The sequence below is a fragment of the Macadamia integrifolia genome, unplaced genomic scaffold (genome assembly GCF_013358625.1).
Source record: "Macadamia integrifolia cultivar HAES 741 unplaced genomic scaffold, SCU_Mint_v3 scaffold2303, whole genome shotgun sequence".
NCBI classification, from domain to species: domain Eukaryota; kingdom Viridiplantae; phylum Streptophyta; class Magnoliopsida; order Proteales; family Proteaceae; genus Macadamia; species Macadamia integrifolia.
The window spans coordinates 22,500-35,312 of record NW_024868625.1 but is presented as its reverse complement, the minus strand read 5'-3'; the positions used below and the strand labels follow the sequence as shown (position 1 = coordinate 35,312).

The window sequence follows — 12,813 nt, the reverse complement described above, 5'->3', positions numbered from 1 at the left end:
CCCATGTAAACTGATTGTGAATCGAATAACAAAAATTGATTAAAATTTATTAAAATCGAAATCGAATGAAAACGATTCTGATTTTACCTTATTCCTATCAAGTACTTTTTTTATTTCACTTTATCAAAATATAAACTGAATTAAAATCAAATCGAATAATCAAAATCGCACCATTCGACACCCCTAACCGCAATCATGTAGCCAGTAACCGGCTCAAAGACAAAGGAATCGCACGATGGATTTAGCAAACCAAACGCTGTCTAAAGAATTCACTGCGTTTTCAAAGCGTTTTCCACTTTTCCGGGCAATAAGAAATTAGAAAAAAAGTTGACTTGACTTGACTTATATCCTACTCTTTAGACTACAGATGTCGGAGATTTATATATAAAAGCTAACAAGTGGAATCAAGAATCAGCAGCTATTCCCGATAGACAATCATCATTTTTGCAGAATCACCTCAACCATCTCCAAATAGAGACGGAAAATAATCCTCTGTTTTTCTCATCCCTATTTTTTCTTGTTTTGTTAGCTACAGAACACGACACGTGGACAATTTTAAGACCAACGCACCAGATGTAATAATCCTCACCCAATCTTGATCATTGGTCTACTTGTTGTCCACATGTCACATTCTGCATGTAGCAAAACAAGGAAAAACAAGGATGAGAAAAACATAGAATTTTGATAGAGACGTTCCCAATGATCAACAAGAGAATCCGAGAAGCCGTCTTTTCCTCCTCGTCTTCTTCGATCTCTCGATGGAATCCCGATCTCTTCTTGAGTACTTTCAGTCAAGATGCGAGCAACAAAATCATCATCGACGACCTCTACAATGCTTTGATCGAAAAAGGGATTCGCACCATCAGAGAAGACGAAGAAGACCACAAGCGAAGAGAGAAAGCAATTGAACGATCGAGGATCGCCATAGTCCTTTTCTCAAGAAAATACGTTTCTTCGATTTGGTGTCTGGATGAACTGTTGAAGATACTTGAATTCAGAAGCAGCAGCAGGACTGCGCTAACTGTTTTACCTGTTTTCTGTGATGTCGATCCTTCGGATGTACGGAAACAGACTGGTAGTTTGGAGGAAGCGTTTGCCAGATATGGAGAGCTTTTCAAAGATGAAAAAGAGAAGGTGGAGAGGTGGAGGGCAGCTCTTACTAAAGTTGCTAACCTTTCTGGTTGGGATCTGCATAGCGTTTCTAATGGGTAATTCCTTCTCAGTGAAACCCTCTATTTAAGTTTTTAACAAAAACACACACACTGACTGTCCACTTTTACCCTTCCCGCTCCTCTCCGTCCTCCTCTATTAGCTGTGGTAATTGCTGCCACTATTGAGCCCTTTTCTTGTAGTGAGACTTAAATGTTGTTGTGAAGTTGATAAACTATTGTGCTTAATTAGGCCCAGGCATAGCTCGCACAATCTATATGTTGAAGTGGTCTCCTTTTTTTTTTTTTCTGTAAAATTGGATTTCTTGGCTTCATATGTATTGGCATTTTTAGCATGCATTGCTATGATATTGCCCATAACCTTATTATTACTCTTGATATTTTATTGTTTATTTCTTTTCCAATGGACTTGTCTAATACTAATTTCTTAGAAGGGTCATTTGAACGAAAGGAACAGAAACATGAAAAAGAGAAAAGAGAAAGGGAAGGAAATTGGAGCTTACATATTTTTTCTTTTAAAATTTGAGTAAATATTCTTGGTCCCTCTATATAAACTCACAAATATTTGTGTCATGGTACTAATTCTTCTCATTTGAGCATGGACTTACGATTATATTGTTCGACATTATATAGGGTCAGCAAACACATTTAAATTTTGAAGAAAAAGATTTCACACAATTTGGAAAGCTACTTCCACATGAACAACTTTTTCTTAAAACCATTTGCCACGTGGACTGATAATTTTTTATTCATATAGGTTGGAATCCTTTGAAAGGCCAAATGGAATTTTATTGGTCCATTTTCTTTTATTTTTCCTATAATCATTCTTTAAACAACATTCTCGAACAGAATTATTATTTTTAGAATAATTTAGAAATACAATATTGACACTGAGGGGTGCCTATTGGTTTGAAAAGTAACCACTAGATGATGATGTGTGCAAGAGAATAATCCGCTTTAACCAAATCTAGGATCTTCGATGACTTCATTTACCAATTGGGCCTCCACTTTGGGTTAGACACCTCAATGTAAGTTCCAAAGCCACAACCGAGAGAGTATATCCACTTGTATGTTCCATTTACAAAGGACCACATATGCCACATGTATGACCTCTCATGAGGGGTCACATATGAGAGTGGGTTAGGGAATAATCCCACATGAACGAAGTCTAGAACCTTGGCTTGGATGACTTTATAAACCAGTGAAGCCTCTCGACCTAATTACTTAAGCTTTTGGATTGGATAATTAAATATGTGGGCTACAGGGATATAGAACTTAGGTGCATGCTATGTTACAATTTGGCAAATAATCTGTTCTTGTGGAATAGCTTGCTATATTTCACACGTAAAATATTGAGCCTAAAAGTACCGAAATTTTCTTCCTAATCTATGTGGTCTCATTGGTTATCGAAATTGATTACTTGTTTATTATCATTATGGTTGTTATATAAATCGTTATTTGCAGGCAGGTGGGAAAATTTATCCAAAGAATTGTCAATGATGTTGTTTTGATTAAAAGAAGTCGAACACCATTGAACATCGCTTGTTATCTTGTTGGAATAGATTCCCGTGTTGCAACATTGATGAATTCATATATATATCTTCCTCTATGTGTTCACAAAAAAGAATATCTTTCTCCGTGTGAAGTTCGTATCATAGGGATTTGTGGTTTTAGTGGATTAGGTAAGACAACCATTGCGAAGGCCGTATATAATAAAATTTATCATAGGTTTGAAGGTTGCAGTTTTCTTGAGAATGTTAGAGAAGTTTCACAACAACCCAATGGTCTAACTCAGCTACAAGAACAACTCCTTTCTGATGTCCTTGTGAAGAAAAACTTGAAGATAAGCAACGTTGATAGAGGAATAAATATGATCAAACAAAGGCTTCACTGCAAAAGGGTTCTTATCGTTATTGATGATGTTGATCATCCAGAGCAATTAAATGCATTGGCTATTAAGCATGATTCATTTGGTATTGGACGTAGAATCATTGTCATTTCAAGGGATGAACATTTGCTAAACGAGGCTGAAACGTGTCAAATTTATCATCCTGAAGAGTTGGACTCTCGTGAATCTCTTCAACTCTTTAGTTGGCATGCATTTAAGAATGATTCTCCACCAGATGACTACAAGGAGCTTTCAAAGGAGGTAGTCGGTAATGTCAAAGGACATCCATTAGCTCTTGAGGTTATGGGTTCTTCAATGTTTGGCAAAAGAAGCTTATCTGAATGGGAGAATGTATTAGCCAAACTAAAAAGAACTCCTGGTGATCAAATTCAAAAAAAACTTAGATTAAGTTTTTATGATTTAGACGACACAGAGAAGGACATTTTCCTTGATATCGCATGCTTCTTTATTGGAATGGACCAAAGCTATGTATCTAAAATACTAGATGGATGCAACTTGTTTCCAGATATCGGAATCCGTATTCTCATTCAAAAATCTCTTATTACAATTGATAGAGACCAGAAACTAAGGATGCATGATCTTCTTCGAGAGATGGCAAAAGAAATTGTTCGTGAAGAATCTCCTGAACAATCAGGAAAACGTACAAGATTGTGGTCACGAGAGGATGTTTGTGATGTATTGGTCAAACATGAGGTAAGAGCGAACAACTTTTTATTCTATGGACCATGTGGCCCACCATCCCAAAAACTTTGTCACTCCTAGTGATTTGAATCGAGACGGGTTAACAATTGATATTCACATTATTTGTTATGTTTTTTCTTTTGTCTTTATTATTTTTCTATGGACAAAATTGTTCATTGTGCCTCAATTAGTGTGGTGTGGGAGATTGTCCCTACACTGCAACATTGTTTTTTTTTTTTATAGATAGACCCCAAGGAGACTTGCATGAACTCATGACCTATTAATTGTGAGGTGTTGGACGTTGGCAACTTCAGATTTTGAAACACTCACTCTTCCTTTTTCTATTTACCTTGTTTAAGAATGGTTAGTTTGTCTTTTATCTTGGTTGTAGAATCTTTAAGTGATAGACAGCTGGGATTATTTCTTCTAGAGATAGGTCTGAGCTTTTACTACTGAATCAGGAGCAGAGACGTCTCGCTCTCGTGTTCCTTCTGCTGCATTTACTCTAGTGTCTGTTTGCATGCATGCATGGTGTTTTTTGTTGATTGAGTGTTTTACTAATCCAATTCTATTTGTTAATAGGGAACCAAATCTGTTGAAGGTATCATCCTAAACATTTCTCAATTTGAGGATGTGTGTTTTAATACTGAAGCATTTGTAGGCATGCATGATCTAAGATTGCTTCAACTCAATAATGTAAGCCTAAGGGGAGGATATGAACATCTCTCTAAGAAATTAAGATGCCTTTGTTGGCATGGATTCCCTTTGAATTCTATACCTACCGATTTTGACATGGAGAATCTTATTGTTCTTCACATGGAAAATAGCTGTGTTAATGAGGTTTGGAAGGAAATCAAGGTAATGAAATAGCATCTACATTTTTTTCTTTAATTAGATTGAATTTTATATGAATACTTATTTCTTCTCTTCCATCCCTATTTAAATATGCAGCTGCTCAAAAGGTTGAAAATCCTGAACCTTAGTCATTCGAGTTACTTAACGAAAACCCCCAACTTCTCAGGAGTCCCCAATCTTGAGGAACTGATCCTTGAAGATTGTAAAAGTCTGGTTGAGGTTCACCGATCCATTGGGTATCTTGACAAACTTTTTGTGTTGAATTTGAGAAATTGCAATAACCTTAAGAAGCTTCCAGACAGAATTGGTATGTTGAGATCTCTGGAGGAACTGATCCTTGAAGATTGTGAAAGTCTGGTTGAGGTTCACCAATCCATTGGATATCTTGACAAGCTTATTGTCTTGAATTTGAAAAACTGCAATAATCTTTTGAAGCTTCCAGACAGCATTGGTATGTTGAGATCTCTTGAAGAACTCAATCTTTATGGTTGCTCAAAACTGGTGCAATCTACTTCATGGTTTTCTTCATTCCCCCAATATCTCTGTTCGCTAAGAAGAAAGCGTACTTGTACCTCTTTGCTTCCTGCTTCTTTCTCTGGTTTATGCTCTCTGATAAAAGTAGATTTCAGTTACTGCAATCTGTCAGAAGATTTGATTCCCAATGATTTCTGGAGCTTGCCATTGTTGAATGAATTAAAATTGGAGGGGAACAGATTGTGCACCCTACCAGCCAGCATTAGACATCTTTCTCGGCTTGAATCGTTAACACTGAGACATTGTGGAGATCTCAAACTAATGACAGATCTTCCGTCAAGTTTATCGAATTTGGATCTAGAAGGTTGCTCAAAAATGGAAATATTACCATCCAACATCAGTGATCTGTCTCGACTTTTGTGTCTTAATCTGAATGGATGTAGGGGGCTACAGTCATTTCCAAAGCTTTCATCGCACTTAAAGCAGTTGCTGACAAGCGGTTGCACATCTTTGCACGGAATAGACGTTGTGGACTTACAGTATTTACGATATTTAGTTGTCAACTATGATTACTTCTGTAGTAAATCGGATGAAATAAGTTGTCTTCCTAATCTTGAGATCCTAACTTTGGAAGGCTGTGAGAGTCCTCAAACACTGCCAAAGCTTCCATCAAATTTAGAAACCATGTTTGTAGATGATGACATAACGAACTTCCAATGTGAGGAGATTCAGAGCATGGAAACTTCTCAATCTATGCAATGCATTCGCGTGGAAGAGTGCCGCCATCTGGGGAACACCTTGAGGAAGAATAGCCTTTTCCAGGTTCATTCTCTCTCTCTCTCTCTCTCTCTCTCTCTCTCTCTCTCTGTCTCTCTGTGTCTTAATGTTAACATCATCATGAATTTATTCTGTGGATCAGGATATACATAGGGGTTTTGAAGTATGGGGTCGTGGGAGTGAGATTCCGGAATGGATAAGCCATCAAAATATGGGGTCTTCAATATCCTTTGAGGTATCTGCCTGTTTGGGTTGTAAGATCCAAGGGTTGGATGTATCTGCTGTTTTTTCAACTGGAAAAGAACTCGAACTATTCCGTTCTATCACTGTAATTTATAATAAAACCAAAGATATTCAATGGGAACCCATTGTCGGAACATCGCAACTCAGACGTCACCTATTTCTACAATTATGGGTGCGCCATGTTACAATTGCTGAGCTTCGGGATTTCTCGGAATGCGAAGTTGGATATGGCAATAACTTCGAAGTTGGGGATCAAGTGGAGGTTTCAGTAGAAATTTTGGAAATGATGGGTGGAGGAAGTTTGCAAGTGAAGAGGTGTGGAGTCCTGCTTGTCCACAGGCCAGATGAGGAGAAGAACCTATCAGATGATCGATCGATGGTGGAATATATGTCTGCTTCTGTTGGTGATGTTGTTATGGATAGAAAAGAATCAGTATTGGTTCACATCGAAGATGAGAATGAGAGTGGCCACAATGAGGGCATTGCAGGATTTGGCATTGATGCCAAAAGATTGGGGATTGGCCTGTGATTCCTGCATTAGTTACCATTTCCGATGGGTAACACAAGCCCATTGTAGAGACATCCATTTGCAAGCTGGATATCCTCATACCCATGTGAGAATGTTGTTGGAGCAGAAACCGAGCTCTTCCTCTTCTCGTTCTTGTATTGAATCCTGTGAGTACAGTCTATTCATTTAAGATAATTAGATTTGGAATGCGGGTGTTGATGCCAGTAGATCCAAATTAACCAGTTGACAGATCAATGATATTCTGTGTATATTCTTTATTAATTATTTCATTGACCCCTACAGATTGGTTNTTCGGGATTTCTCGGAATGCGAAGTTGGATATGGCAATAACTTCGAAGTTGGGGATCAAGTGGAGGTTTCAGTAGAAATTTTGGAAATGATGGGTGGAGGAAGTTTGCAAGTGAAGAGGTGTGGAGTCCTGCTTGTCCACAGGCCAGATGAGGAGAAGAACCTATCAGATGATCGATCGATGGTGGAATATATGTCTGCTTCTGTTGGTGATGTTGTTATGGATAGAAAAGAATCAGTATTGGTTCACATCGAAGATGAGAATGAGAGTGGCCACAATGAGGGCATTGCAGGATTTGGCATTGATGCCAAAAGATTGGGGATTGGCCTGTGATTCCTGCATTAGTTACCATTTCCGATGGGTAACACAAGCCCATTGTAGAGACATCCATTTGCAAGCTGGATATCCTCATACCCATGTGAGAATGTTGTTGGAGCAGAAACCGAGCTCTTCCTCTTCTCGTTCTTGTATTGAATCCTGTGAGTACAGTCTATTCATTTAAGATAATTAGATTTGGAATGCGGGTGTTGATGCCAGTAGATCCAAATTAACCAGTTGACAGATCAATGATATTCTGTGTATATTCTTTATTAATTATTTCATTGACCCCTACAGATTGGTTCTTCACTCAAATCGGTAGGGTAGCAGCAGTATTCTCCTGTGGAGGATAAGGTTTATATAATGGGACAGGAATGAATGTCATAGGCAACTGCTTAATCGTTTAATCCTTTGGAACATAATTTATTTCTTTTTTGGATAAATTATATAAAATTTCTTATTTGCAGCACAAAAGGTTACATTTCAGTACTAAGCATAGCATGAGCACATTGCACAGAAAGCATAGCATCAGCACACTGTACAGAAAGCATAGCATGAGCACATTGCACAGAAGCTGAGAAAAACCCTCTTGAGAATTTCTTATTTACAGCATAAAATGTAAAATTTTAGTACTGATCAGAAGGGTGGGGGTGGTGGTGTTCATTTTCAGGTTTATTGCACTGCGTGGGTCCAGATTTGGGCCTTCTGGGCTGATTTGTTTGCCTCATCCTGAATATGTTCTTTCCATTTTCAACCGGAGTGCAGGTCTTCAAACTTGCAGCATAGGCCTTTCCCATCAAGCCGTGCAACAGCCGCACATAGTTTTTCTTTTAATAATAATAAAAAAAAATGTTTCTGCAAGAAATGAACTGTTTGAATGCAAAAAAAGCTACAAGGAAAAGTTATAAGAGAATTAACAGTTGGTACTAATTTTTGTAACAGATTTACAAGCATTGATCCCCGCAAAGTTACAAAAAATGGTACCACTTAAGAATTGAGAATAGGCTAGCATGAATTTGTTTGTATATTCTGTTTCCAGGTATGTAGTCAAGAGATGGGGCTAAGTGAACATTTATAGATCATTGGGAAAGGCATTTTACAAGCATAAATTGAGTTGTTTTGGGCTGGGTCTGAAACATGTGATTTCCTAGGCATTCTGCCCCCTGTCAAAGGAATATTTGAATTGCCCAGGAATCCCTACTTTTTCGATCATTCGACAAGCTAGACATCCAAGATCAAAGAATCAGGTGAGAATTGTAGTAGAGTTTAAATGTACCTAACATATTCCATACTACATTACATTTGTTTTGGGCATGAATCTAATTTAGATCAAGGATTTAAATTTCTAGAGTGTCACAGCTATTTGAATTACAATATTCTATCACATAATTGGATTACCTGATACAGCCAAGAAAACGAGGAACTGTTGAAGTGTTTCTAAAATTTAGCACTTAAACTTTTCTCATTCACATTTCTTTTTTGGGTTTTCTTTTTGTTTTTACATTGAGTTTTATGACAAGGAAAGTGAGAATTTGTGGATTTTCCTTGCCTTTACCGAAAACCTTGACAAGTATCAAACCATGACACAAACCTTGATAAGCCTTTGTAATCTGCTATTATACCTGAATGTCTATTAGTTCTTCTTTTGGCCCCCCCCCACACCTTTTCTTTTATTCCTTTTTCCTTTTTCCTTCCCCTTAATTCTGAGAAAATAGTAGTAATTTGTCATTGTCATGTAAGCAGACACAGTTTGCACATTTGATCAATTTTGGCTTAAATATACTTAATTTTAAGTCATCAATGGGTTCTGAAGTTTGAATATTTTACCAATTTTGAAAGGACTGAGTTTGCTTACACCCACCATGACGCATCCAGGGCACTCGAGATAGGAGTAGGGGCCACATGAGCGGGATCTCCTCCATTGGCTCAGGAAAACTTTGTCCACTTTTTAATCGGACTTCAAGAAAGTAGGTGATCTCAGTAAAGTCTCTGTTATGGTTTCAGGTGGGAAGATAAGGATTTTTTTTCCTTGGTGGACAATTTCTATTTTAAAGTTTTTTTAAAGGGGTTTTTCCTCCCTCTGTATATAAAGAACGTCTTTGGGCACTTGAAAAGTGATTTTACAATTGCCATACACATCATCTCTTGTACTTAAGATTAGTTTTGCTTCCATTGTTACTGTATTAAAAGGTCGTCTTATTCCATTCATGTTATTGATTGAGCATTCATGTTATTGATTGAGTACAACCTAAATGTGGCCCGACCTCTGTTAGTTAAAACGGGAACGGCAAAAAAACATTGTTCGGTACGGGCATGTTTTAAACGGATCAAAACGTGAACGGGACGGTCAAAAATACGGTCAAATACGGTAAAAACGGGAAAAAATAAAAAACGGACGATACGTGTTTTAAACGTTTATATTTAAATAATACGGTGTCAAAAAAACGGCAATATATAGACATAAATTGGCATAATAATTCTCTAAATACCTAGATAACAATAAAAAAAAATAGCCCCGTTTTAAACGTTTCTATTTTAAAACGTTTATATTTTTCAAAATCCGTTTTTTTACTGTCAAAAAAACGGGACGGCGTTTAAAACGGCAAAAAAACTTTCAATAGCCCCGTTCCCGTTTTTTACCGAATTTCTGTGAAAAATTCGGCAAACGGCGTTTAAAACGGCAAAAAAACGGGACGCCGTTTTAAACGCGTTTTAAACGCGAATTAACTAACTAGGGGCCCGACATGGCTCAGTAAATGAGTGCAATGACTATTGGAAGAGCCGTCAGAGCTGTTTTATCTTAAGAGGTTGATTTGCAAAAAACCCTATTCCACCATAAGGGGTGTCTACAGTCTTAAGAGAGTGGCTGGTGACACCACTCAGCCCCACCGATTCCTTGACTGTATTCATACGTTTGTAGGTTCATGACACAATGTAAATGCTTGAAATCATGTCTTCAACATTGGTTTTTCTACAATTCAGATAAGTAATCTAAACCCCATATCACATGATGATTTGAATCTAATAAGACTACTGATATTCGGAATCCTAATATATGAAGGATGTGAATGTTCAGACTTCTCCACTAGCCACTGTTCTTTGAAAGGACCTGTTTATTAGGGAATCAATCTGATTCTCATCTGTATTTCTTTCTTTACTAGTCCTGCTGCTCTTATTTCTGCTCTTAAGGAATGGATCGATGATCCCGCCGTCACAGTCTCCATTAAACCGTAAATACATAGATGAAGAATCGAACATGAAATTCTATTCACATAATCCCCAATTCTCCCTAACCATCTTAGCACCCACGATAAGTATATTGTTAAGTTTTTCTTTCTATTGGTTCCGTTTAGGTCAAAGAGTTTAGATATCGGTTGGTCGTTTTATTTTAATTTTCTTTTGTAATTTGCTTTTTGGGTTGACTCTACGTTGCCCTGATTCCTCTTAACACTATTCCCTCTGTTCTCTCCTTGCTTAATCTGCTAATATCATTAGGTTTATGTTTTGTGATTTTTTATTCTGGGATTCATTTGGTACTTCCATATTTTACCATGAGCTCCTTTTTTGGAATGTTGGTGGCCTCTAGGGAAAATTCACTAAAAATTGTCTCCTTTTTTTTATTTTATTTTTTTATAGGTTGGGAGGAAAATAGATAACAACCAGGGGGTTTGAACTCAAGAACTCCCAATGAGCATGGGATTTTTGTATAAAATGGCATCAAGATATTATTTTTCTTAATGAAACTAAAGATGTAGGGATCATACTACATTGCTACCTTCTCTCTTCGTAACAGTGTTATCAATTCGGCCGAATAATTCACGAATTATTCGGCCGAACCAAATTTTTTCGAATTTTATCAAAAATTCGGACCGAATCCGAATTAAAAATAAAATTCTTTAAAATTCGTGACTTTTTCAAAAGTGAATATAAATCGCGAATAATTCGGACCGAATCCGAATTATTCGGTCCATTTAAACATTATTAAAAAAAAAAAACCAAAAATAAAAAAATAAAATAAAAAAACAATTAAAAAAAAAATTTTTTTGACCGCTTTTTTGACCGAATCCTTAAATTAATCGTCCGAATTATTCCGAATAATTCTCCGTCCGAATAATTCTTGAATCCGAATTTGCTAACTATGCTTCGTAAGTGTTTTAACTCCTACAACTCACGATGGTTTTGTTAACAATTTTGGAGAAAGAGATGAATGTGGTCTTTGGATTTTATCCTCTAATTCTATTTCTATTAATAATGCTGATCTCCTCCCCCACTTTTTTGGTGGTGCTCATCCCGGATAGCAGATGAAAAAATTGGTGCTTGATTTTTTTTTTTTTTATTAGCTCCCTAAAGTGAACTCCAGCTACCTGCACAACTTGCCAATTTTCAATCTTTCTTTTTTTTTTTTAATCAAAGAAAAAAGTTATATTATATAAAAGATGTTACATTATCTACAGACTAATTTGCTTGTGCGGTAGCATGAGTCGAACTAGTCCCCTGAAAAACTGCTATAGCGGTGTTAGATCTGTCTTTGTACACAAAAGTGATGGACCGAGAGAGTTCATATATGTTACAAAATGTAGCAAAATGAAATAGTGGTCAAGCACCCTTGGTTGGATAAGGTATGAGGTTGATTAGCTTCTTGTCGGAGAACCATACTTTCGTTACATTCCAATTGTTCATCTTAGCCTTCAGTAGACCTTGTAGAATGCCTCCTGCTTTCACTGCATTCTGTTGATCAGTTTTGGTTACATTATCAATTCTTTATTATCACCCTTTCTCATTATTATAGATTTTTTTTTTTTAGTAAAATTATTATAGATTTTAATGAGGTGCTTTCTAGTAACGGCAATTGGTGGCGGTCCTTTCTACCCTTCTTCTACGGCCATTCTGAAAATATTCTCTCTTGCTTTGATTCACTTGGTCTAACAGATAAAAACCCCCTAAATTGATCAAAAAGGTTTTGGACAAATGATTTGCCAATCCTCTCTGGTCGACCCTATTTCCGAACGCTTCCATTTCCAATCTTCCCTCAACACGGTTGGATCACAATCCCATTGTTTTTACATTGTTTGGTTTTCGATCATCTTTCAAAAAATTATTCCACTTTCAAGAGGCATGGTCGTTGCACACGAGTTTCAAATCTTTTTGTTATTCTAATTGGGACCATAATAATCAGACTAATCTTATTTGTAAACTTAATAGTTTTAGCTGCTTTCTTTCTACCTGGAATCAGTGTAAGTTGGGAATGCTGATAAATAATGAGACCTTATGTTGAATGGTTCTTATTCAACTCCGGTATGACTCAGTCCATGCGGTTGTGGGATCAATATGGGTCCGTGGGATTAGTTTTGACCTGGATACCTGTTGTTAGCAAAAGAAAAAAAAGAAGAAAAAAAAAGCGACCTTATGTTAATAGGTGATGTGAACAATGAACACAAGAGGAGTGAAAATGTGGGTATATATATATATATATATACTTGTTCCTTAAGGGTGCAATCTCTTTCTCTCCCAAAGGATCACACTCTGTGAACAATCAGACAGAGATCACACGGTTGATTTATCTTGGAGG

General features: G+C 36.9%; 1 protein-coding gene and 1 long non-coding RNA gene across 2 annotated transcripts; both read left to right on the top strand.

Moving 5' to 3' along the window:
• The first annotated feature begins 314 nt into the window (after positions 1-314).
• On the top strand, positions 315-6,914 carry LOC122066259 (disease resistance protein RUN1-like). Its single transcript, XM_042630083.1, has 5 exons — positions 315-1,208; positions 2,634-3,771; positions 4,342-4,617; positions 4,711-5,910; positions 6,008-6,914. Exons 1-5 carry the CDS (start codon positions 700-702, stop codon positions 6,635-6,637), a joined length of 3,753 nt encoding a protein of 1,250 aa, XP_042486017.1. The 5' UTR covers positions 315-699; the 3' UTR covers positions 6,638-6,914.
• A 19-nt stretch (positions 6,915-6,933) lies between these two features.
• Positions 6,934-9,362, top strand: LOC122066260. Its single transcript, XR_006136312.1, has 2 exons — positions 6,934-8,491; positions 9,120-9,362. It is a non-coding gene; the product is annotated as an uncharacterized LOC122066260 (long non-coding RNA).
• Positions 9,363-12,813: the final 3,451 nt, after the last annotated feature.